Source organism: Zeus faber, assembly GCF_960531495.2.
Source record: "Zeus faber genome assembly, chromosome: 10".
Taxonomy (NCBI): domain Eukaryota; kingdom Metazoa; phylum Chordata; class Actinopteri; order Zeiformes; family Zeidae; genus Zeus; species Zeus faber.
Window position 1 is genome coordinate 23,926,814 of NC_137199.1, and position 26,358 is coordinate 23,953,171.

A 26,358-nucleotide genomic window follows, 5' to 3' on the forward strand; every position below is an offset into this window, starting at 1 on the left:
TGGTACATGAACAAGTATATATTTATTTAAAAATGAGATACACACAACTTAACATAAGACAGTAATGGTGTATTGGGTAGAAGTGTGTGGCTTGCGTGAGAGAATCTATATAAATACATGGCAGCTGTGGACGAGGTGAGATCTCATTTCTTCTTGACCAGCGCGGCCTCGGCTTCTGCTGCCGCGGCTTCTGCTTTCAGTTTTTCTTCTCGCTGCTCCAAGAAAAGCTTGTAGTCCTCCGCTGACAGGCTAAAGAAAGGGGGGGGGGGGATGCAAGTGAAGAACAGAAGGAAGGTGACTGCTTCGTTGTTGAGGATATATATCTGAATGATGACATAAATAAACAAGCAGAGACGAGAAATTTCCAATTCCACCCCCTCCCTGTTCGCACAGTCTCCCAAAGCCTAGCGCCAAAGAAAACAGACACACAAAGTGAGAACATCCTGTACCGGCACGAGTGACTGCTCCGGTCTCATGTAAGCTAAAGGGGGAAAAAACAAAAAACAAAACAGAAATCCAATAGGAATTTACACATGCGGTAGAAATCACAGAACTTACTCTTTGACAACCTCGATGCCTAGCGAGCGGGCCGAGCCAATGATGCATTTCACGACGTACTCCAGGGAGGCATTTCTCATTGTGAAGCACTCGTCCTCGGCTTTCACCTGTGCAATCTCATACACGGCTCTGACTGACACTTTCCCTGCGGTCTCGTGGCCTACGCACAGAAAAAAACAGGTGGCGGGTCGACAAGAAGGCATAACAATGCACAAAAGAAAATTTGGGAAAATACAAGAGAGACGAGCGTCAAACAGTCAAAACATTGTGCTGGGGGTTGCATGAGGCTCAGCCTGTGTGTTTGGGGGCTTCTAAGGTGTCAGTTTCTGAACGGCTTGAAGTGGAGGGGGGCGAAAAGCATAATACTCTTTCCTTACCGCAGCACCTCCACCGCCGCCTCGCTCAGAGACTGAAAGGCTTGGATGTTTGTTCTCCCGCACCCCATAAATATGGCGTTACTCACCTCGGAGCCCTATCTCCAGAACCAAACTCAGATTAGGAGATCTGCACTCGGGAGGAGCCGCAGAGGTAAAGTGACATCGGGCGAGACCCGGCATCTCACCTGTCTTTCCGGCACCTTTAGCGATGCCTGCTGCTTGCTTGAGGAAGTAAGACACGGTGGGCCGGCCGATCTTTAGATCATAGGTTCTGTCAGGCTGAGAAGAGATGGAAAAGGACGGATAGTTTGCGTTGAATCATCTGTTACCTGCCACCAAGTCATCGTCATAACCACACAAGGCGATATACTGTGGGCGGAACTAGAAGGATAACAGATAGCAGGTGATTCATCACCAAAGATTGAAATGACCTTTTGAATGCGGAGGAGAGGAAAGAGCTTTTCCACTTCTATGGAAAATATATTGTTTGTAATGGTTCAACGACTCAGTATTGTCTCTCTCCGTTCTCTTAAAGTGCAGAAGAATGCATTTGTCATGAACGCACAATACAAGCTGATACACACGATAGAGCAGAGATGACCAGAGAAGGGAGAGGGCAGGAAAACAAGTGATGGTCGGGGAGAAAAAAAAAAAAAGTGATAAAATCAACAAGCTTTTACAAAGGCAGATAAACACGAGTGTAGATGTCATCGGTATGTTTGTAACACAAAGGAGCACAAGGTCGACCTGATAGCCAATTCAACCACGATAAATTCGGACGATTAAAAACTGATTTCACATCTAATACAATTAGCACAGCCATGTCAACATGGAAGGAATAAATGCGTTGGCACCACAGGACACCAGCAGATGGCATTGATGGGCAAGAGGAAGGGAGCAGATGCACGGCTGAGTTATTAGTGGATTTAGCGTGTCCAAATTAATTCCTGCTCATTAACAGATTAGCCGTCCCTGTTTATCAGACAAGCCTCACCCACCACAAAATTTTTTTTATTTTTCGATCAAATCTGTAACTACCAATTTTACAAGGTGAAGTTCATAAACCGGGTGTTGTGGGGAGTACATCAATGGGACAAGTATGGGATACAGGACCATGGAACGCCTCTTTCAGAGCAATTCAAGTCTTTTGCACAAGCACTAATGCTCCTTGACTCCCCGAGTTCCTCTGGGTGCTGCTTCATTAATGAATGCAAATGGAAAAGCTTACTTCAGTAGTAGAGTATGAATAATGGAAATGCTTTTGTAATGTTATGCAGCCGCTGGAATTAACCACAATGTGGAAAAGGCGATAAACGGCGAGTATTGGTTTAGGGAGCTGCGCCGGGACATGAAGGCGTACCTTAACGTGGATCTTGATAGGAAGAGGGATGCCCTCTTTCATCTCCTTGGTTTTCTCGTTGAAGTCCTTGCAGAACTGTCCGATGGGGATCCCTCTCTGGACGGGGAACGTTGGCAGGGAAAACGGAGATATGGAGAAGAGAGACGGGGGAGATGGACAGGAGTGAATTGCTTTAAAATGTATGAGGAGCCTTGAAATCGCATCTGAACGTCACCCATGGCCTCCTACACTGGCAGAATACCAATGGCAGGGGGCTTTGTGAGTCGATCAATCAATCACAACACTTCAGTGAGGTCAGACAATATGTGCACACATGACTGCTTCAAAGAGCCAGTCTCTAAGGCCGTGTGTGTGTGTGTGTGTGTGTGTGTGTGTGTGTGTGTGTGTGTGTGTGTGTGTGTGTATGTGTCACATACACAGTAATGTTTTGGTGTCAACATTAGTTGACAGGTCATTCCAGTTGCTCCCACATTTCCATGCAAATATACATGCGTCTCTGCGTGTCCGTGTTGGTGTGTTCCTGCCGGACTGGCCGTGCAGTCTGCATTGTTCCAGAGAACGCGCCCGTGTGTGCGTGTGTGTGTGTGGGTGTGTGTGTGTGTTTGTGTGCGCGTGCCTGTGAGTGTGTTTCGGTGGAGCTATGACAGAATGCTTGTTTGTGCCTAAAGCAAGAGAGACCAAGTGATGAATGAGCCTCCACCTCGGGTCCCTGCCAGGCCAAACAAAGCAAAAGCTAAAATGGAATGGGTGACATTAAGTCAACGCCCTGCTGTCGCCGTCCCTTTAGCTATTCTTCTTTGGACTGGAATTGACTCCAATCGCAAATAAAGAAATAAAATTATGGGCGGCGAAATTTTCAACTGACCTTCACTTACCCTTTGTCCTAGAGGCAACAACATGATTTACATGCTCATTTCGCAAAATGAGGAAATCATTAATTTATTTCACATGCACTATAATCAACTCGTGAGCCTCACAAGCGCCGCACAGGACTGTGGCAAGCGGAGCGCGGCCTCCGGATTGCATTAGTGGATCTAATGAAAAGTCACTCATCCTGAGACGTTCCTCAAATAACAGGACCGGAAGGACCTTTATGTGAACTTAACGGAGCAGGAGGGTTCTCTGAACGTCATCTTCACTGAAGGGGCTCACAAAACACCTGACGTATGCCCATCAGTCCTTCCACCTCTGCGACTCCATCGGCTCATTTGTGTCTAAAAGGACGACAGGAATGCGACTGAAATCTCAACTAGCGGCGCGTGACACGGCGGATGTTGTTTCAAAGCTGATGGCTGCCATTTGAATTACAATATTGTACTAATGAAATTAAAAACTGCTAAGTCCCTGGAGCCCTCTGGTCCATCTACCTCCCCTCCCAGACACTGCACGCTTATTAACAGTAATCCCATGTCAACCTTGCTACCGTCTACTCAGACCCTGCCTCCCATAAAACAGAATAGCAAGGGTAAACAAGTGGGGAGGGAGCATGAAGGAAAATTCTAATTAAATATGGATTAATATATGGCTGTGATGTTGGGTGCAAACCCGCGGGGCACTGCCTACCGATATTCAGCTCTCTTCCGCCTGTTCTATTGAGGTTCTGACGGATAATGATCTCCCCTCCACAAACTTAAGAGGGTACTGCACAACGGCATGACAGGTCGCCCCTGACCAATGGGAGATAGTGCCTGATGCTGCTAAAAAAGGCACCCATGTGCGGTCAACGAGACATTATCCAGACAGAGGAAAGCCTATGCTAAAGAAAGACAGCGGCGAAGGCTTGAGAATGCCTTCCCGACTAGAACAGCCTGACGCTGCTCAAAAGTTATTTCGCCAAAGAAATTAGGAAAAGAGAAATAACTTCTGAGACTGGTTCTGAGACTGAGAAATAAGCCCACATAGGGTCAAGCGAGTAGTTGGCTGTGAACAAAGAGATAGAGACAAAACTCCACTTCCTCAAGGCAGCTAATCTTATTTCATTTGCGCCGTAATATAAGATCTCGGCATTTTAGAGATGACAGTGAGAGAAAATTCAGTATCACCTGAAGCCATTAAATGGTTTAAACCCAACCATTACTGGGTTTGAACAGTCGTCGTAATTTTAACGACGGCATTTAAACGCTAGAAAAACGCTGGCGTGCCATGAAAGCAGGGTCGACTTGGAACCGCGACATCCCATGACATTTATCACAGCGTGGAACTGGAACGCCTAACACTCCAGCTCTGGCCAAATCGCGAACCCTACTGCTGCATCTGAACATCTAATCACCCCCGAGTCCAAGCTGCCGGATAAATCCTCTCTCTTCCACCATGACTGATTAGAGTCGGCGCTCTCCAGTATGAAATGGCTGCAGCCCATCACCCGAGGCAGGGCCCTCCACGCTGGCCGTAGGCGAGGACATTCAGCCCCACATCTTCAAAGACTTTAGAGGTCCTGGGCAGCGGGATTAATGCTAATCTACGCAGATATTACAGCCATCAAATCCAACGGCGACAGTGGTGAGTAATTGCCGCGCAATACATTTGAGATCAGAGCAGCAAAATATTATTACTTATAATTAAGGGTGCAATTAGGCAATTACAATTAAAATCGCAGAAGTGTTCATTTTATTTGACCCTTTCACATTATTCTCTGCAGTCCTTTTTTGTCACTCCCTGCATGCTAATGTGATTGGCCTTTCAGCTTCACTAACTCTTTTTAACAAGATGTAGCAGTCGGGTGTGGCGGGGGTCCATGAGGAGTGTGTGAATGGCAGTCAACTTGATGGGTGGAGAGGGAAAAAAAAGACAGTGACGAAGAGAGGGGTGAACTTCGAGGTATATTTAAATTCACAGTGTGTGGAGAGTCACCATTATAAGTATTTGAACGATGAAAGGGCTGATTTGACCAAGGTGAGGCCGCAGGAGGTCCTCATGGATATGGGAGCGAGTGTGGGCGTTAAAGCGCACACTGGCATCGATTTGTGTGTGAATAGCTCCGCCTAATTTCAATCTGACAAGAGCAGTGGAAGAAAGGTGAATATATGTGCATATTGGGTTGCTAGGGACTGCTGTGAGGAACCGTTTGCTCTCCGCATGTGGCCGCAGGTGTCTCTGCGCCAGCAAGCGCAGGATGGCAAAGAGACAGATGAGGCGGAGAAGAGGAGATGGCAAGGGAGGGGAAAGTGGTAAGGGAGAGTGGGCCAAGGGAAGAACTGTGTAAGCAGAAGCAGGGCAAAACATGCAGATAAAGGATGCAGACATAGGATAAGGCCCTGTGGCAGGAGGTAGGATTAATTGCCTCCTGGCACAAATAGAGACTGGATAGATTGCGTTGGCAGAAGGCAGGGTGGGCTGGGCACTGGGGGAAAGTGGTACATGGGAAAACGGCGGGGCAGAAGGTGAGGTAAATTAAACTCTTCGGTGTGAAACACTCATTCATTACCTCCATTACCCTATTCATTTAATCTGCACTGGTGTTGCCATTTTATCACATTCAGCGCCACCATCATAGCTCCATAGAGGTAATTAGCTTTCATCTTTGAACCGCAGAGCTACATGCCGCACACCGGGAAATGGGGTGCAGAGGGTGGCCCGGGCTGTCAGCTGAACAGCAGGTTGTGTCAGGTCAACATCCTAACACCAAGCCACGCATCCACCCAAAGCCAATGGCACACAAATTAATTGATTCAAGGCTAGAGTGCTCAATTCCCCACAATTTAAACACTGGATTAGGTGTGAAAGTGAAAAATGTAAACAATATTGCCCTAGTCTCCAATGAACATGGTCTAACAATATAGAAGGTTTATTGGTAAATTACTAAATAAATCTAATATATTTCCAAGCCTAAATGAAGAATATTCCACGCTTGCTTGGTACAAGCAAGCGTGGAACATTCTCCAAATCTGCACCAGCGGCACTGCAAATTGCATCACCGCCAAAAAAGGGAGAAAAACAGGCTGAGATGCAAACAGTTTCTGTGGCTTTGTGCAAAGTAAATACAGGCAACACTTCTGTGCCTTGCTCGAGAAAAAAAGAATCCTGTTCGGGGGGACCCGTTAGAACGAAACGGCAGCGGCGGCAGAATAAAATGGATTGCATCATAGCGAAACATAACATTTTCGCCTCCATTAGGTTTCCCTCACAGTCTTGACAGTGTTGTGCTTTTTGCCACTTCACATGATTAATCACGTGTGGAGGCTGCAGCAGAACACTGGAGCCCGAACCGCAGGCAGCCTGGGCTCCACATCGGCGATGACTGAGGAATCATAAATGTGCTGACAATCGGAGAAGAGTGAAAAAATAAAAGAAAACAGACAGACACAGAGAAAGGGGAAAAATACAGGGTTTCAGGGGCTCGAATAGTCTGTAAGTTATAAAATAATACTGCGATACCAGATGGTTTGTGTGTTTGTAATGTCTCCCCAGGAATAACAGGATTACACCTACATGCTCTCAAATCTGTGTCTCTGTGACTCAATGATGACACAACTGAACTGAGGCGGGCGAGGCACACGCTCCGCATTGTTTTGAAAGGTGGAGGTCAGCCACGGGCCTGAGGTGGAGTGCGGCTCGCTGGTGATTCCCTCAGCCTTCTGGGGCTGTCTGCAACCCCCATGTGCGCGTCTGCAGCTCCTGGTGGTCAAGACGCTCGAAAACCCAGGACTGTAGATGCCCCTGCCTCTTCTCCCTCTTGTAGTTTTTTTTTTTCGCCAATTATTTCCCTCCCCTCGTCTGCACCCTCCCACATTTCATACATCCCCCTATATTGAATCTGAGCCAGTACTCTGTGACCTTCATCCACACAGATAGGGAATAAAAATTGTGTGAGCGTGTTTTTGTGTGTGGGTGTGTGTGGATGAGGGGCGGGATGAGCATGAGCAGAGAGTGACAGAGCAAAAGGGAGAAAGTGTAAAGAAGAGGGGCGCGGAACAAAAAAAAAAAGGATGCCTGAGGCCGGGAAAATGGAAAATCTCTTCTCTGGGAACCCATTGGAGCGCACAGCTGAATCCGACAAGAAAGATGACTCTCGATCGTTTCTCTCACCCGTCTGATTAAAGCCCTCACTCTGAATCATCCTATACCATAACAAGAAAGCTAGAACAAGTGAAGCCGAGCCTCTGCCCAGGCCGGAGTGTGCAGATGCACTTTGTACAATCGTGATCGGAGGAAAAATCCTTGACGTAACTTTATTAGGAGCCGGTGTGCCGAGACACGGCCAAATCCAAATCATTGGTGAATAGAGATAAGATATGACCTATATAGGAAAAAAAGGGGGAAAATTCAGGGCTGATGCCCCTCAGCCCTGATGGCTCAGTGTCTTGCTCAAGGACACTTGGACATGCCACCCGGAGCCAGGGGATCAAACCAGCAACATTCTGATTACCAGACAACCTGTTGTACCTCCTGAGCCACTGCCTTCTTTGAGGACCAGCCTGGCATTAAAATATACTCTACAATTCAAATACTTCTCAAATGTTTCAGTAAATTCATGAGAATAATTTGCAGGAAATGAACCATTGTGAGGCAGGAGGGAGACTAATGAAAAGGCTACAAACATCTTCCGCTCCACTTCCATTTGCCCTTACCGCGATGGAAGGAGGACATATACGGAAAAGGTCCGTTTGGAAAAAAGCAGGACAATCATGTAAGTAATGTCCTGCTGGTGCCACCACCCTGATCACCATAGCCAATGCATATACTGCAACTGGTGCCTGTAAAATATGCATACAGCTTATTCTACAAACCGTACTATAGCCAACAGTAACAATAAATGAATAAATTGATATCTAAATAAATAAATAACCAAATAAATAAATAATAGAGAGGAAAAGGTGGCGGCAGGGAGCCAGACGAAACAGGGAAGAGAGAGAGAGAGAGAGAGAGAGAGAGAGAGAGAGAGAGAGAGAGAGAGAGAGAGAGAGAGAGAGAGAGAGAGAGAGAGAGAGAGAGAGAGAGAGAGAGAGAGAGAGAGAGAGAGAGAGAGAGAGAGAGAGAGAGAGAGAGAGAGAGAGAGAGAGAGAGAGAGAGAGACAGAGAGAGAGAGACAGAGAGAGGAGGGAGTCTGGAGCACGTACTGCTTACAAATTAATACCACCATCAAACTGCGACTTCCACCAGGTTTCTCTGCGGTTAAACGCTCCACTCGCTCCCACCCACGGACGCATCTTCACATCTGTTTTTGGCTTCTTCTTTTTTACCCCCCTTCTTCTTCCGCTCTTCACTCCTCGTGCACCCACGCCGCCGTCCATCGCTCCACTTCCGACCGACTTCGCGGGCGCCTCCGCGGGCAGGGATCGGCTCGGAGCGTCGGCGGCCCCCGGAGCGCGGACGGAGCGCGGACGGAGCGGCGGAGAGAGGATGCTGCGGGATGTGACGCGTCCGAGCCCGGCGAGCGGGGAGCCGACACGCTGACACCGGCAGATGCCACATCCAGCGGGAAGAGGCAGGAGCCGATCAGTGACTTTCTCGCTATTCTAAGACAGAAGATACGGCAGGAAGAAAAAAAAAAAAAAAAAACCCAAAACCCCAAAACAAACAATTGCACCAATGCGACGACTTGCGCACACTTTAACTGTGGAGTCGGTTTGCCGTCGACTGTAGGGACACTTTAATCGATTATCGATCGGAAAAGGTGATTTGTTCCCATCGAAGCCAAAGGGGATCGAGCTCCAGTTCAACACGCATGGTTTGGGTAACTACATCTTTACTTTTTCGTGATCAGTCCAAAAATAGTCCTGCGCCTATTGTTAGTAACAGGGCAGTTATAAAACAGGTGTTGCATTGAGAGGCTTTTATGGGCATATTCAAAACGGAGGCGTTTTTAATATGTCCTAATGCGTGTTAATACGGAATTTCCTAAAATATATCAAATCAACTTGGGCTGCAATCAGTAGCACCGGATAAATCAACAGATGTTTTTTTTTTTTTTGTTTTGGGTTTTTTTCCTGGGTTTTGCGGATTAAGGTCCATCAATGGGATTTCTTCAAACAATGCTTTGTTGGGGATTGTGCGCATGCTTGTCTTGCTTTTAGTTAATTTGCTGCGAAATCACACAGCGCTATTATGCCTGCAATAAGTTGTGATAGGCTGCCTTTGGGTGAGGCGTGCAGAAGGAAAGAAATCTACACACACAAAAAAAAGGTTTGCTTGTATGAATTGTAGGTATGGAGCATTTAATCCTTCATCTACAGGAACGCCTGTAGCCTACACCTTGACCGCCGAGACACCCAATGATGGTGACAAACTGGTGTGACAAATACCCCACAGCCCACTCCAGTTGCATTCTTGTCCCTTGTAAGAAATGGGAATGAAATCCAAGATCTCTCCTCTTTAGGGGAACCAGAAAAAAAAAAAGACGCAATAGCGCTCCATGGATTGTTTGCACGAAAGCAGAAGTGAAGATGGATTTGTGTAATATATGCTAGACCCAACGCTGAAAAACAATAAACAAACATGTCACCATTATGCGCCATTATTCATAGTTAGGGTGAAATAGCCTGTCTCACCTTGCAGCAGCAATGTCATTTTTCTAATCAGGGGAATGATGAACCTGGTTGTTATTGATGAGCTGAGTGGACAGACAGGCTGTCAACCCCGTCACTCACCTCCAAACTGAATAAATTATTGAAGTCAACAAACAGTCAGAACACAAGGCAAGCTCCCATGGAGACTACAAGAGTAAGGTTTAAGCCAGTGAAGGCTGGATTACCAATAAGAGGCAGAAACTGAAATTAACATGCCGGTAAAAGGGCTGGAGAGGAACCACATTTTCAATTTCAATATTCTTTCAGTCAGCAGCGCGATTCAACACTGAGACTTGATAATCAGGTTGCAAGGCGGCGCAAAACAAAAAGGCTTCATAGATAATAAGATATTAGAGAGGCTGGCATGATGTACTCCTGTTTTCCCAACATTCCTCGGCGGGGATTAATCAGTCCTCAGCCGGTTTTTTGATTCATCTGTTTCAGAGGAAATCTCAATGTCTATAACATCTCCATATCTCTGGTGATGAATACATTACCAGACAAAGCTGGCAGATAGGGCACCCTGTCTTTCTGTAAGTAGGTGGAAGTCACTTTCTGTATTTCACTATCTTTCCTCTTCATCTCTTTCGCCCTCTCTTATGGGCTCTTCCCCTGAGCTTACTTATGAACTATTACCATCATGCAGTAACACTTTATTAGGCATGTAGACAGCCAAAATGTCTCTTAATCTTTCATGGGTAAACTTGTGTTCTCATACTCTCTTACTTTTAATTTGCTCTCTCTCTCGCTCCCTCTCTTTTACACGCGCGCGCGCACACGCACACGCACACGCACACACACACACACACACACACTTTGAAATTTTTTTTTCCCCTCACCCTGTGGTCTTCACAGCTCCCCTCAATGATTCAGATAGCACAGAACAGATAACAGTGAGAATTCTTGCTAGTCTTACAATGAGAATAGCAATGTGTCTTCTAACGGCAAAACGTCAATGCATAATTTTCACAGGTGGCCATTTCTCAGATGCCACCGTGCCTGCAATTCTTCGCTTGATCACGCTCAAGTATAGCCATTAGGCCACATCTGAGATGGCAACGATTTTGTATTATAGTGCCATCGATTCAGTCGGGTGATTGACACACTGACTTGTGCTGCGCAGATAACAGACAGGCCAGAGGGCTGCTCTGTCTGGGAGCCATAGACCACTTGCTTTTTAGCTCAATACAATAAAGAGAGGTTAGTTTAATTCCACTGTAAAGTCGATGATAATTTCTCAGTCCAAGATCAATACTGAGGTTTTATACTGCCCACTGCTGAAATATGGCCTGCAACAAAAATACAAGCACTAATTTCCAGGGAAATTAGCATGCGCTCAGCCAGATGAATACACTGAGCATGCACAGAGACTCAGGAATCAGGCTTGTTCATCCCTAAACAAATAGCATGTTATCAATATTAATTTAAGATGGGAAGGCAATTTCTTCCATCCACAGACTGCAGCACACAATGTCAATTAACAAAGCAGACCGCAGAGGCAAAGAAAAAGGTTTTGAGAGTGCACCTTAGCCGCAACACAATTAACCATTAACAAGATGAAGATGAATGAAATAAATAAATAAGCACAGAAGAAAATAGTCCCTGAAAAGAAAACAAACAAACAAAGATCCCTGCTAAATGCTTCTCAGCTTGAACAGGGAAGATAGGGGCTCTGACCAAAGACGAAAAAAGCCTACGTAATTGGCAGAAAATGTCTCCAACCATAGAAACCAGCATCAAACTATGATAATACTTTTGGATAATAGTTTGCAAACCCAAGGGTATATTTTATCATTCATATTTATTTGACTGGACAGATGATCTTTCAGTACATTCATTCCTCCCCACAAAACAGTGACATGGCACCCTGTTTCCGTTTCTGAAAAAAGCCTATCTGGACGAAGGCTTTCTATTGGCAAGAATCTGGCGATAGAATATACATCACAACACAGGAGTCACAATCGAATATATATATATACACAATATAATTCAATAGTATTAATAATTTGGCATGACATCAAAAACCAACCAATATACATTTAAGTCAGGGCTACACCATATATATTGTTTTTCTTTCATCACCACAATATAAAGGAGAGCAATATACACATTGCAAAGGGCTGTGCGATCAGTGACAATGACATTATCAATCTCAGTTCCTTCCACATGCTGCATGCAAACCGAATTATACGGCGCCTTCCAAACATGTAATAAAAACTAGAACAACATGAGACAACAACAAAATATTTCTGGATTAAGATCTCTGCGTTAAGGGAACAATGTCATTCATCTGGAGATATTTTGGATACAACAGCAATGGCATCTCACAAATGCAACTCCTGTTGAGCAGAGAGAGAGGCAGGAGGCAACACTACAAATATTTACCATCACCTCAAATTAAACAAAAGGGATTTACATGATAAATATTTGTCAAAAAAAGTCTGAAATACGTATCGTTAGCCAACACGCATTAGCATTACGCCAACACTTTGAGTGTGACGGATCTTTGGTCTAGTGGCTCAATTAAACCATATATCAGCCTCACCTTATGAACAATGACTTTAAAAAGGAAAGTCAGTTTTTTAGGACGGCCTGCTGTCCCAATGAACAGAAGGAAATATAGTTCTAGTCGAGTGAAAAACCAACCCCTATTACAATCCAACGCTGTTACCAAAATGAATGCATGGTCTGTAATAACCTTATTTCATGGACTTTTGCAGCACACCTTATAACACCTTTCAGAAAAAAACAATACTCAATATATCATTATATGGTTTGTAATTATGGGGTGAACAGGAGAAATAAATTAAAATTATCTTACTCCTCTAATGTGTGTGTGCCTCTCTTTCAGGCATGGTGCCCACGCCCCAGGTGTGCGTATCAACCCTGGTGACGGTGAGCACAATGGCAGTGGTGGACCTCTACCTGCTGGAGCAGAGCATGCTTGGGGCCCGCGGCCTTGCGGGGCCGAGTGTCTGGCAGTGTGCTGCTGTGTTGCTAGGTGATGTGGGCTTCTTGCTGGCGCTGCGCTTCGTGTCAGCGGGCGTGGTTTCCGAGGCCCGCTCACCGCGCCGTGGTTTTGCCAATGCCCTCTGGTTCCTCTTCCTCTCTTTGCTCCAGCTCAAGCTCTTTTTCGTCTGCCATAACTACCGGCAGGAGCGCCGACCACCTGATCCCCTGGCCAGGAAAACCCTGACGCTGCTGCTCTCCATTTGTCTCCCCTCCCTCTTCCTCATCTTGACAGGAACCGACCACATGACCCCCCTGCGTAGGAAACAGGAGGTGCGAGGCAGACTCCTGTGGGTGGTGGTCGACCTGCTGGATGTGCTGGATCTGCAGGCAGGGCTGTGGGAAGCCTATGGAGGAGCTGGGAGCAGCACTGGGGGCGCTGCTGAGCAGAGACTTCCCATCTGGGCTGAGGGCCTGGTGTTCTTTTACTGCTACGCCCTACTGCTGCTTCTGCCATGCGTGGCCCTCACAGAGCTGGGGGCCACAGGCCTGCCAGGACAAAGAGGACCCCGCAAGGAGGCGTTGTATCCGTGGCTCAGCTTGGTCACCATCAATATCTTCACACTGGGCTTAAGGGGAACGGGCATGTTGTGGTACAAAGATCCCCGTGTCTCTACCGTGTTCCTGGGGAAGAACCTACTCGCTCTGGCTGTGAAGCTGAGCTCGGCCTGGGAGAAGCACAGGCAGGACGGTGGGGGCAGGAGGTCTGGGGGGCTGGCGGGGGCAGAGTCAGGGGATTCAGCTCTGCCAAGCCAGGGCTCAGAGCAGGGAGAGGCCCAAGGGAATTCCTGCTCTGCGCCGCCCTCTCGTTACCACACACTGTCGCGCTCCCAAAGCCAGAGCCACACTCTGTCCCATGTCAGCCTGGAACCCACAGAGACCTCCTTAGGACCCTCCTTCATTTCCCATGAACTGTAGAAAGATGCACTCTCTTCTACACTTTCACCATGCATGCATGCACATTCAAGCACACACACCTTTAAACCTACAATCATGGGTGCACACACACCCACATGAGACACATCAACAAGATTTGGGCCAGCAAATGGAGCAGCTCATCCAAGTAGATAACTACAATGAAAGTCAATCACAACCCTTCATTTTTAATTTAAACAGCAATCGTGGACTAAAATGTGCTCTGCACACATTTGTCCTGCTTGACTTTTTGCACAGTTTTAAATAAATAAATAAATAAATCCAAATGTAAATCTTTGGGCGTTTCAAAGACAAAACTTCACATAGTTCTTTGTAGCAGGAAATAATATAACTTCATATTCATGTATGTTCACATTTCAAATGATATTCCAATATTAAACACATTTAGAATACGGCAAGACGGCAAAGATGGAGATATTACTAATTTAGTCTCCCTTTCTGGACAGCAAAGAAGTACTGTCCGCAGCAATAGCAAACTAGCTAGAGTAGGAGATAATGTAGTGAACGAGTACACTTTGTAGTAAATGACTGAAACAACATGAAAAAGGTGCAAAGTTTAGCATTTAGGACACAGAACAGACTCTTCTTGGTCCTTCGTAAATACCGTCAAATATTGTGGTAAAATGGTGGTATTTTACTTTTCAAGTCATCTGTCAGGACATTACTCCCAACCCTGCATGCACTGTAGAAACCATCTGCATATCCTTTTGTAGATTACATTTTTTTCTTGGTTAGACTATTTTTTGTTTTAGACTGTAGTATAAGTAGAAGCTATGATTTTTGATCCCAAATGTTTTCAAGAAAGCGTGAAAAATCAAAGCAAAACATTTTTTTACATTATAATCTGTTTTACTATGGTGTTGATTAAGAATAACCTTGTAAGTAAACCTATCAAAATTCTTAAACCCATGTAAGAATTGATTTAAACTTTTATGTCTTCAGCGGTCTCATCTTGTATTCAAATCATTATCAATCATTTTGTTAATGAAAAAAAAAAAAAAAATCCCTCCAGGCATTGTCCCTTTTTATGCATTTCGTTTTGGGTGATGGAAATACCTTGGAGATTACATACAAATTTAGAACTGGGTTTTTATGTGAGTGATTTCTCAAAATCCGGGTGCTGTCAGACTGTATTATTTGGTTATCAATGGAGGATGGTTTAGAGCGGTGAGGGCAGAAAATATACAGTACTGTAAAGTGCCTTGTTTCCCCGTGGCTCCACTAGCCTTTGCCTTGTCAGTAGGCAAACATTATGTGGACCATGTGGGACTTGGACATATGCCATGTGTATACTGTGAAGTTATTCTCCAGCTGTTGGTAGCTACGACTCCAGGGCAGAGTACAAACTGTAATAAAGTGTTTCATACTTGTCTAGTGTTGACAGTTCACTGGCTATTATGTTGGAGCGATATTGGCAAGCTGTCACTCAAAGGGAAGGAAAAGGAGACTAATCCCACACCGATCATTCTTGGCCAGCCGACCTAAGGGAGAACCGGCTGTCCGATACTTGGAGGAGGAGAAAAGAAAAAAAAAAAATTCCAATCCGCTTCCTTTTCACAGTCATGGGAAATGTCTTGTTTTTTTTGTGTGTGTTTAACTTCCAGGCTTATGCTGAAGCATTTCCATATTAAAGCTAGGAGTGCATTTTACTCCCTTCAGAGTAGCAAACCAAGGAAGAGGCCTTCGTTTATTTCCAGCAGTGCCAGCAGCTCTGATAGTCACACCATATTCATTGAGCATACCATCCCCTTGTTTAACTTTAATGTTGAAAGAGATTGTTTGTGTCACAAAGAGTGCGAGTTAGCACATGCACCATGTTCTCTCTGTTCCCAATGTCCTCTACACCCAGCTGCTCTCCCTTTAACTACTTATGCTTGTGCTAATTTGAGATCTGGTCTATTTGCTCATGCCTTGAAAGCCACTTAGTGGTTTATTTACAGGTCATATTTACAAGAAGTGTGAAGGCTAATGTACAAATTCACGCTCGAAAAGCTATTTATTTAAAGTTCCTGTAGGGACTTTCTCTCTGATTCAGAGCGATTTTTCAGGGACTCCGCAGAGGGATGAACAGCGTAGTACACTGCATCTCTCTCTCGCCCACCCTCTCTCTTTCATCTCTGACTGCCTCCCTCACTCTACATTTCAAACACATGCATTCTGGATGCACTCCCCGTCGGGCAACTTCTCATATTCCTATTATGAAAGCAGCATCGGCACAGGCGGCAGGCTCAGAAAATCACTACCCCCTTGAATTTGAACCTGTTAAACACCCAGACACAATGCACAGCACTCTCCAGTCTTACAAACTGGTCCTGAAGAAAGTGCTGAACACCCCCCCCCCCCCCCATCCCATTCCTCCCTCCCTCTCCATTCTCTCTATTCTTCCACTCCATTCACTTGTGCTAATTTCACTCTCGACTGTAATTATTCTCTGGCACCATCGCTGTCTGTTCCCTCTCTCCCTATTTTATTTCTCTCGTTTGTTTAAATTTGCCCCGCGGCTGACAGGCAGCCTACCTCTCTGCGCTTCCCCTGTCAAGGGTGGTTAGTCAGAGAAAAAGGGAGGGGAGGGGAGGGGAGGGGGGGCAATGGGGTAAGATTAAAGGGCTGGAGCCATTGCCTAAAGCAGAGAGGCTGCCGCCTGCCATTTATTTACAGTTTGCTACACACAGTGCGGCTGATAGAGCAGGGGAGCGGTGAGACGAACGCAGGCAGAGGCGCAAGCAACGCACCGAACATGACATCCAAAAATAGTGCAAAAGGAGGCACCTTTAGACAAACATATGGCTTTGATTTGCTTGGTTGCAGCTCATCGCGCCTCATTACCGTCCATGCTATGACATCCACCCCGAAGAGTTCAAACCCACACAGTATGGCAGAGACCGTCAGAGTTAACAGACACATGGCTAAATCATTCATCATAGCGCAGCTCACCCACAGCCTCACCGCTACTGGCGTCTTGTTGGGACTTTAAAGTATATTTTATGAGGTATTAATGATGGAAAAAAAGAATCCAATGATCAAGGTATGCAAATTGATACCGGGGATCCATCCGGCAGATATACATCTTATTCAGGATGATACCTGCTTCAAGAAAAGCAGCATATCCAGTATAACAATTTTCCCAGTTAAGTATAGTATTGTCGTGGTGGTCCGATGCAGAGGAAAAGGATAAGAGGATTTAAGATCCTACTATTTACAGAGGAGAAAACAGTGGCGGGCTGTAAATGAGTGTGTCAGCCCTTGAACAATAAAGGGGTGAGACTAGAATTTGAATTGGATTACGAACAGGCATGCGGGGGAGATCAGATGGGGTGATGGGACTCCGGGACGAGTTGAGCGAGGTCAAACAGAGGTAAGCGTTAATGAGAATAATGTGAACGGTGCATTACAAATATAGAAGAGCCGTTCCACTTTATTGGAAAACTGCGAGATGAGCCACGGAGGCAGGTGTTGAGGTGGTGTGCAGGTTAATGCGAACTGTGAGAAGTAGGTCAGTTAATAAAGCCGAGCTCTCCTGCCGCAACCACACCAAATGGAGCTAAACCATTTGCATGGGCAGAAACCTGCGGCTGATGCTTTTTGTAACTGCACACAAAAGCCTGTAGGAAACAAGGCTGCCACTGAGCCAGAGGTTTTAGTGCGCCTGACCTCACCATTGTTCCAAGCATTGGTATAAAAAACAAAAATGGGGGGTCACCATTGAGATTTGCCACGTCGACTGAATTTACTAAACTGGGTCGCATCCATTAAAGCTGAAATTGTGTGGTGTCAAACTCCTCGGTGTCAAATACCATCCAGGTTTTTTCCCCGACTTAAATAATTGCGATTCCCAGAAGATAATCTGCACGTGTTCCAAAAATATACACAAAAAGTGGTTCTCAACTGAACAGATTCAGTTTGAGAGCGGCTGCGGCATTCACTGTAAGAAAGCACAGCAGGCAGCAGAAATAGACGAAAGAGAGTTTCTTTTTATCAGATAATGACTCTTTTTCAGCTTACAATGAGTGATTTTCCTGGTGCCATTAATTTTCCCTGTAATTTTTCTTACAGAGAAAGGAGGAAGCTCATGTTCATATGAAATTGCTTTGATTTCCGTTACCTCCTCTGGTAGATTAGAGTTAATGTGGCGACAATTTCATGTTCCCTTTTCGTGGTCGACATAAGCAGCGCTATATAACTGCCTCTGTTCTTCCAATTAGAATATTACACTTGGCACGGTTTGAATGGGAGATCATAGGTAATCAGTTGCTACTCTGGGAAGCGCTGTAAACACAGCCCTCGATACTGATAAGGAATTAAATTAAAGATGAATAGAGCGTCATGAGAAGGAATGCCTGATTCAACTTTTTCCACTGCTGATGCTGATTTTGTGTGAACTTTCAGCCAGATGCCAAGTACCAGAGATAATCATAATATTTTCAAGATGGTTAAGATATAGTCAAGATAAATTAAGATAAATTTAGATATATCTAAGATATAGATACAGTGTGTGCACTACTGGGATGGAAATAAATAAGCAAAAAATAAAGTTGTTTGCTTTTCTTTAAGTGAATATCTGAAACGTGTACCTCTTGGCGTGACATATTTTAATGGGGCTTATTCTGTGACAGCCTGGTATCAGACACCAGTATCAGTACCAGTGCAGCTTTAATCACAACTGACGGACAGAAGAAAAAGGAGAGTTGTGAGGATAACACTACCTGTCCCAGAATAGGGCCCAGTGGGGGTCCAGGGGCTGCCTGTCCCGACCTGACGATGGCCCGAATCACGCTATTCACATCCAGCTTCTTGACGGCCTTGGCCGCCTTGGATATCTTCGACATGGTTGTTTGTGTGTCTTTGCCTGTAAAAAGCCCTTTGCCCTGAAATAAACACAGGAACCAACTGCAGAAAATTAGCAAATACGAGAAGAAATATACAAACAAATTAGCTTCACAAAAATAATCAACTGCAAGAAATCGTTTAAAAAGCTGGGGCTCATTAAAACGTCATACACAAGTCAATAGTGACACCCGTGGGTGAAAACCAAGTCTTTCCCTTTTGCAAGAGTCGAGTAATTAAAAAAAATCTTTGCCTTCGATCAGCTCAGTGGAACTCACTCTCCTGGAGGGTGTGTGGGTGTGTGTGTGTGTGGAGTTGTATTGAAGTGTGTGGAACTGGAAGTAAATGTAAACGTTTTCAAAAATTACAAGCTGGGGGGATAAAGGACAAAATAAATAAACATGCAATGCATTTGGAAAATTAAAAGTGAATTAATGGTGTGTGAAGAATGGCTCAAACTACCGGCCTTACTCTGGGGAGACAGACCACATAAACCAGGCCTACCTTCTTCTGGAAATAAAGTGATATTGACATGTTCGCAATGAAAATAGAACTGAAATGGCTTGTGCCGAGGGACAATTGGAAGTTTTAATGTTTAGAATCGGGTGGGTGGGGGGGTTATTAAATAAAAGTAAGCACTTCCAGGGAGAGTGGAAGTCCAAAAAAGTCTCACTCCAGGAGGCAGAGGGCAACCAATTAGATCAACAAGCAGACAGTCCAAAGGCGATGAATTGGACCCCATGCTGCTTTAGAGACACAAATGTGAGAAAGGGCGGCCAGCAGAAGTTGTTTATCGATCTAGGATACTTGTTTTCCAGGGGCCCGTTAAAGGGAACTCGCGGCGAGGTCGAGAAGCTGTGCGAGAGCAGTTAAAGGAGATGAGCAGACCACTGGATGCTGCTGTAAATATTTTATTTTGCGAACCATTGGCTATTTCTTTGTGGAAAAATCACTTTCAGAGCAAGAGGATGCAGAGATCAGCATCTATTAAATCCAAGGTGAGAAAACCTGCAGGACACTGCAGTGTTACGTAAGGGCAATTTGGGGCCATTTGTTCTTATTAGCCATGGAACGGATACAAAAAAAAAAAAAAAAAAATCTATGAATAGGTCAACAGAGCATTAACTACTGTAAATCAAATCTTACTAACTCAACAATATGTTGTGAAGTATTGTGTTTTTTCTTCTACAACTTCTTCAAAATGTGCATGCCTGTCTTTGTTCCACATTAAATAACTAAGTTATGTTTCAAACTGCTGTGTAAACACAATTTGGAGATATCTTGGGTTCTGATGAGGACTTTGGAGGATTAACCATAATTTTTTAAACTTATTATGCCATAATTACATTCACAGATCAATCAAACAAATCAACGGATTGATCAATTATTAAAATAAACGTTATTTCTCTAGTTGTTACCCAGAAAAACGAATTGAAACAAGGGTCTTCTCAGGTATTGACTTCATTCTAAGATTCAAGGCTCAAGTTGGTTCTAAAGGAGACAAAACAATCTGGCACGGGAGCTGTTGCTGGGTTTAATTCCAATTTGGGACCAAGGCGCTAACACTTTAGAAGGGGTGGGAAAATGACAACGTCATGCCTAAATGCTCCACAACTCCAATCTATCTCTGTTGGAGTATGAATAATGAAAAGCGCAGTTCCCTCGCAAAATGAAATTACTCATTACAAGGCCAAGCACTGAACGCTGGAGAAGAATTGACCTACATAAGGGATAACAACTAAGCTGCCAGTACATTTCACACAACTGGATTCACATTAGACTTTGCGGTTAAAAGGATCTCCCAACACTGCAAAACAGCTTTCAGAGTGAAAAATTGTCTTGCTTACAAGTTGTGTGATCTTGGGAGAGCTTTGCTTTTATTAACCAACTTTTATAGATGACCTAAGGAGCTCATTTGAATAATGTTCAAAATACATTAGGAAATAACTATGGAGCGCGTGAACACACACACACACACACACACACACACACACACACACACACACACACACACACACACACACACACACACACACACACACACACACACACACACACACACACACACACACAATAATTTTAGATTGGAAAAATATTTAACAGAAGGGACAACATCCAAAACATAATTCCCTAGACAGCAGTGAAAACATTACCATTCATCATACATGCACTATGATTTGTCACAGCAAATTTCTGCTGGTTTATCAGAGTGAAACAGAACAGTTAATCCACCTCATCACAGTTCAGCATCAGAGAAAAACTGAGACTGATTAAAAATGTATATTTGCGATCAATATGTGCGGCCAAACAACGCACCTGCTTTGCGTCAGTCAGTGTCTTACGATCATATTTCTTTATTAAAAAGCAAAATATCACAGATCAATGAGGACTGTCAGAGATTCTTTTGCCTAGAGCTCAAGGTTATCGTTAATGTTGTTCTATGAAAAGTCCGCCTCACATAATGGTGCAAACGGGTCTTACGAAATTGCTTTTCTTTAAAGGGGACCTATTGTGAAAAACTCACTTTTTCAGCGCTTGTGCACATACTGTACATGTGGCTCTCTGATGGACCTAATAACACACCAAATGTGAAATAAGACAACTCAGTCAGGTATTTGTGAGCTGCCTTTGTCAGAAACATGTGATCCAACACGCCGTTCAGATTTGTGTCTCAGTCCTATGTCACGTTGAGAATCAATAGAATTAGAACCCCCCGATCTGACTAACTCCACCCATAACTGGAGAAGAGGAATTAATACAAACTGTCTGTGACAAAAACGCAGATAAGGGAAATGTAAGTATTTTAAAAATAATTGTGCTGTGGATTTCTTTCTCAAAAAAATAAAAATAATAAAATAAAATAAACTATGCGGTTGTGCCATGCAATCCGGTCAGTATTTATTTTATTTTATTTTCAGACGTTTCCTAATTGAATGAAACAAAAAAACATTTACATTTAGTCATTTAGCAGACGCTTTTATCCAAAGCGACTTACAATTGTTCAAACACCGACGGACGCAGCCATCAGGAGCAATTAGGGGTTAAGTGTCTTGCTCAAGGACACTACAGCATGCTAGCAGGAGGAGCCTGGGATCGAACCAGCAACCTTTAGATCACTAGACCACCAGCCCTACCGCCTGAGCTACCATCCCCAAAAAAAGCCCTGTGATAGACCTTTGGTGTTTAAGTTGGAAAACATTTAAATGAGATCTAATATCTAGATCTAATATGAGTGAAGATTCAGCAACTGGATTGCTTATTTCTGCTCTCAAATTGGTTCAGAAACAGATTTTGGTGGACTGCTAAGGTGAAAACGTGAAAGTTTACCTACGGCAAGCATTCTGGAGTAGGCATCAGGAGAAGCAGCTAATTTTCATATAAAGTGACACACACTGAAGCAGCGCCTCAGTAACACAAGGGGAAAAGAGGCATGTTAGGATGGCTAGAATGCATAATTTGAATGGCATTTTCAGCAAAAAAACTTCCAAGACATGTTTTGGGGACCCCAGAGACCTAGATTAACTTGTTGAAAAGGAGCATAATAGGTCCCTTGTAGAAATGGGCCAGAAATGTTAATGGCTTTGCATTCAAAGTCTAAATGGTATTGGCATTTGACAATACATCTTTTCCAAATCATAAATAACAAGTTCAACGTTGTATGAAAAGTGGCCTAATGATGTCTCACTGGACTATGTCTTATTTATTTTGCAACGTTTTTAATCTGAATCTTGTGGGCTCAGCAATTTTTATTTCAAATGATGTGCCTTCCTTGTTGCAGCCCCACTGCAAACTATCTAATTACACAGACCTGAGATGCCATTTCATAATCGTTATGCATCTCATATCATTTCCCAAGAGCAGGATTGTATCTCATATTGTTTTCACAGTGTGTTATGAAGGTAGTATCTGAAGATGACTGGTAATTCCCGGATCTAATTAGGCTTAATTAATTTGACATATTAAAGTTAACAAAACTATTGGCTGTTCTATCTGCTAAGTTTATTTGGTTTGGTCCTTTTTTCTCTGTGTTTTAAGGTTGTGATACCATACATGACAATAACTACTGATGCTTTATAAATCAATTGAAATAGGAATTAGTTTGACTAGCCTTAGTTATTTTGACTTGAAGACTGTATGCTATACTCTCAAAAGTCAAAAGCATTTCTATTTTCATCCCCTGAGACAAGAGCCAAAAACAGTTTTCAACAAGGTTATTATTGGCATACTTTTAAGCAACATAAAAATTCATTTGTATCTTGACGCTGACATAATCACATCTAAGCCAACTATCACAAATAACAATATTAATCTCATAGTTTGCCAGTCCATGGGGAAGCCTTGTAGCTTTACATGGAGCTGTGTCTAGACTGGAGAATGTGGCCACTATAACTTCCCTGCACTCTCTGCGGGAGTGTTCTCTTTGGAAGTCCTATTATCCTAAGGAATTTTAAACAATATCAATATACATCAAGATATGAATTTATTATCGGACGTTGAAGGATCCAACAGAAGTTCACTCAGTTAAATCATTCAAAGTATGAACTCAGGCTAAAATGCTTTAATCACATTATATTTACTACTTCTATATCTTATGATCATTATTCATTTAGACTACAAAATGTTATTTCAATATTTTAATTTAATTACAATAACATACCACTGAAAGACATAAAGAGATAATATTAAATTATATGCCAGCCCTACCCTTGCATCATATTAAATGAAGAAAACAAATAGGCCTCTGAGCCCCACCATAGTCCACAGTAATGTACGAATAAGGCCTGCACAACAAGTTTATTTCTATGCATCCACCATGAAAGAAAACCAAAAATTAGCCATAGCTCAATTGTTAAAGCTGACCAGGGTCCATAAAAGTGTCAAACAATAAAATCTCCAATCACACAAACACAAAGACAAAGACACAAACAAAAAGATCCAATTTTAAGGCTGCTGAAAAAAATCTAGAATCCAAAGGGGTTTTCTTATTAAAGAGGCAGTGGCAAAAATGTGATGTAATCAATCACAACAAGAGAAATGTACTGGGCTGTAATCACTTAACGCTATTCAAGACTCTCCTGTCCAGATAAGGAGATTACATGACACAAACAACTTAAAAAAAAACCTAAAAAAAAACCAGCAGTAGTCAAATGTCATTCCACAACATTAGAATTCCTTCCCTCAAACGGTCGACCTGAGTCGGATTGCTGATTGCCAAATGTTAAGGCGCTCTCAAACAGAGCAAATAACTCCACAACGGTTTGGGATGTAAAGGAGAGCTCATGCAGCCTGGTTTAGTCCAGGCCTGAACCTGTAGATTTATCTAAATCTCTGTTTTGAGCTCACCGGTGGACTGCTGAAAGGATTTTAGGAACGATTACACAACAGAAACCTATGAATACACTCTGGTCGGTGTGCCCAAAATATAGCAGAATATTATTTTCATTTTCGAAGTTTACATTATGTCATGAGTCGTGACATATAATTTAGTTTTTCGTTCTTTATTTTACAAATACCCTTTCTATTATGATATAAATGAAACAATTTTGTGTGTCAATACAGACATTTCCATAGCTATATTGCTCACATCACTAGACCTCACTCCCACTTATCTGAGCCGAGAGAAAAATAGGAAAAAAAACACAAGGTGGTCAAAATTGTCTCTGGCCCATGTCAAGGGTACATAGTACGAGTGTAAAGTACATAGTAAGCTGTGGTTCTAATTCGTTTGGCAATCAATCACAATCAAGTAATTTCAGTTGGCAATTTTGAGTCATTACTTAAAGACGGATTTGTATTTTTTTTGTTCATTTTATCACTCTAACATAGCACCGATAATGTTTTGATGCGGTAATGATGTTGATTACCTGTATCCAACCTCATTTATATTTTATTTACACCCATTTTAAATATTTTTTGAACATGTTTGTATAATCTTTCTACCCTTTGTGACTTCTCTTTTTCTTACTCTGATTCTATAACCTTCTAATTTCCACTTATTACTTAAATTCTGCCATCTAATACCTGCTGGTATTGATTTGTCTATTTCACTGCCATCTTTGCTGATTTAAATTCTATCAGCAAGCTTTTCGTGACTGGCTCCCACAAGTCATGTTTCTCTAATTTGTCCAGTTAGAGGGATTTGAGCAAAGCAGAACAGACAAAGTGCAGTAATGGAAATCAGATCACTCGGTTGCGGTTGTACTTGCCATTTTAATGCTTTGTTTCATTCGGCTATCCAATCACACAATAAGAAACATTTCTCCATGTGCTGTAGCAGCACAACGCTCAAGCTCAACTTTTGATTATTAATTATTTGGAGGCGATTCTGCCGCAATACCTAAACAAAACAAAAAGGTGCGCAGGAGTGTATTGACCACAGTTTGAAACAAATGCATCCATAAGAGACACTCAACAGTCTGTGAAGGTACAGGTAGCAGAACTCATGGAAGTCTTCGGATTCAGATGTAAAAGAATATATATCGATGGGACAATTCAAGCCACAGGTCAAGCTGGATTTGTGTTCTTTAGCTAAAAATCAATAAAAGGACCTGTAATTTAAATGACCTGAGGGACGGTGTGACTCAAATTGCAGGGATGACCATGAGCGTGCCAAGTAGAGCTGTCATCATCATCACAGTTATTCAAGCTAATTCTGATCAATTTATAAGATCGTTGGATTTTCGTCATGCTTCCACCAAAATGTTGTGGGAATTGCGACCAAATGTCTCAATAAATACGTTATCATCAGCTGGTTTCAGGCAAATCAAGACATAAAATGAATATAATAGACTGTTGATTTGTTAATCGCAGTTAGTTGTATGAGAATTAACCGCCAACTAAAGAAACTAAGCGATCTTGAATTCTCTAACATTCGAAATAAGATGAGTTAAATAACAGTGGCTGGCTGTATACAGTGTTGACTTACAAGCGGACCATTTCTGAATAGGGGAGGGAAGTTCGGTAGAATTTATAGTGAAGTGGACACTCCTTTCCAGGCCGTTTTAAGAGGTCAATAAAGAGTCAGATGATGAACATAATACGACGTGTTGGATTTTCTTTAGAAGTTATATGGTTAAAGCACGCACACTGCTCTAAATGTAAACTAGTTGGAAGGCTGTTAGTAGAATACTAACGTCGTTTACACCCCTGTCTGTATAGAACCTTCCCATTTAATGAAACTAGGTTTTGAGTGAACGTCTGATTAGTGGCAGAAAACACGATACAACACTCATGGAAAATGATTTTGATTTTTGAAAAAGATCATACCTGTCACTCGGTGCGCGCTCTCACGCCATTGACAACAAGACTAAGGGCGCAGCCATTTTGGATTTCTTAACCCAATCGGCGCTGGTTTCAGTGCTGCCACCTAGCGGCCCGGAGAAAATAGCCCCTACAAACCCAACCGATGTTGTGTTGTCGGTCGTATTGTACTGCATATGCATGCTCTAAATTATTTATTTTTTGTTAATTAGTTCGGACAAGAAGGGCAATACCAATTCAATCCCTGTGTGACCAGTGCAGTGCGAGTGCGACAAGCTGCATGCTAACTGTGCTAGCTCAATGCATGGCTGCAGAGGGGATCAACTAGCCTGGCTCCTGTGAAATAAGGGAGATACGCCTTACACCGGCCAAAAGTTGAGCTATTTAAGGGATACATTTTTGTGTCTTTGTGATGAGTGAGGATAGAAACATACCGACCGTGATCCCTTGTTTAAAAATGCAGATATATTCGGAAAATTGACTTCCCCCCACGTGTTCTCTGTATTATCGTTTGGAACAGCCTGAAAGA

The 26,358-nt window shown here is 43.3% G+C and overlaps 2 protein-coding genes across 4 annotated transcripts; one reads left to right on the plus strand and one right to left on the minus strand.

The window, feature by feature from the left end:
• mrpl11 (mitochondrial ribosomal protein L11) lies at positions 1-26,283 on the minus strand. Of its 3 annotated transcripts, none has more exons than XM_080007923.1 (6): positions 26,264-26,283; positions 18,449-18,632; positions 2,296-2,391; positions 1,121-1,214; positions 559-718; positions 1-249 (listed from the first exon to the last, which is right to left on the minus strand). In XM_080007923.1, the coding sequence occupies exons 2-6, from the start codon at positions 18,569-18,571 to the stop codon at positions 144-146; spliced, it is 579 nt and encodes a 192-aa protein (XP_079864049.1). In that variant the 5' UTR covers positions 18,572-18,632; positions 26,264-26,283; the 3' UTR covers positions 1-143. The 3 variants fall into 3 exon arrangements, with proteins under 3 accessions (XP_079864049.1, XP_079864050.1, XP_079864048.1); XM_080007924.1 differs by lacking the exon at positions 26,264-26,283 and adding an exon at positions 25,836-25,916 and having other exon boundaries at positions 18,449-18,610; XM_080007922.1 differs by lacking the exon at positions 26,264-26,283 and adding an exon at positions 25,836-25,903.
• Positions 8,883-13,727, plus strand: tmem265 (transmembrane protein 265; the record flags this gene model as incomplete). Its single annotated transcript, XM_080008520.1, has 2 exons — positions 8,883-8,968; positions 12,652-13,727. The coding sequence occupies exon 2, from the start codon at positions 12,654-12,656 to the stop codon at positions 13,725-13,727; it is 1,074 nt and encodes a 357-aa protein (XP_079864646.1). The 5' UTR covers positions 8,883-8,968; positions 12,652-12,653.
• Positions 26,284-26,358: the final 75 nt, after the last annotated feature.

What these genes read in the sequence shown, in the direction of transcription:
- mrpl11 (XM_080007923.1), bottom strand. Translation starts at nt 18,571, where the DNA reads ATGTCGAAGATATCCAAGGCGGCCAAGGCCGTCAAGAAGCTGGATGTG. An exon ending in TGGGCCCTATTCTGGGACAG is followed by an intron (nt 2,392 to 18,448) that starts GTAGTGTTATCC and finishes TTCCCCGTCCAG; the next exon opens with AGAGGGATCCCCATCGGACA. An exon ending in GGCATCGAGGTTGTCAAAGA is followed by an intron (nt 250 to 558) that starts GTAAGTTCTGTG and finishes CCCTTTCTTTAG; the next exon opens with CCTGTCAGCGGAGGACTACA.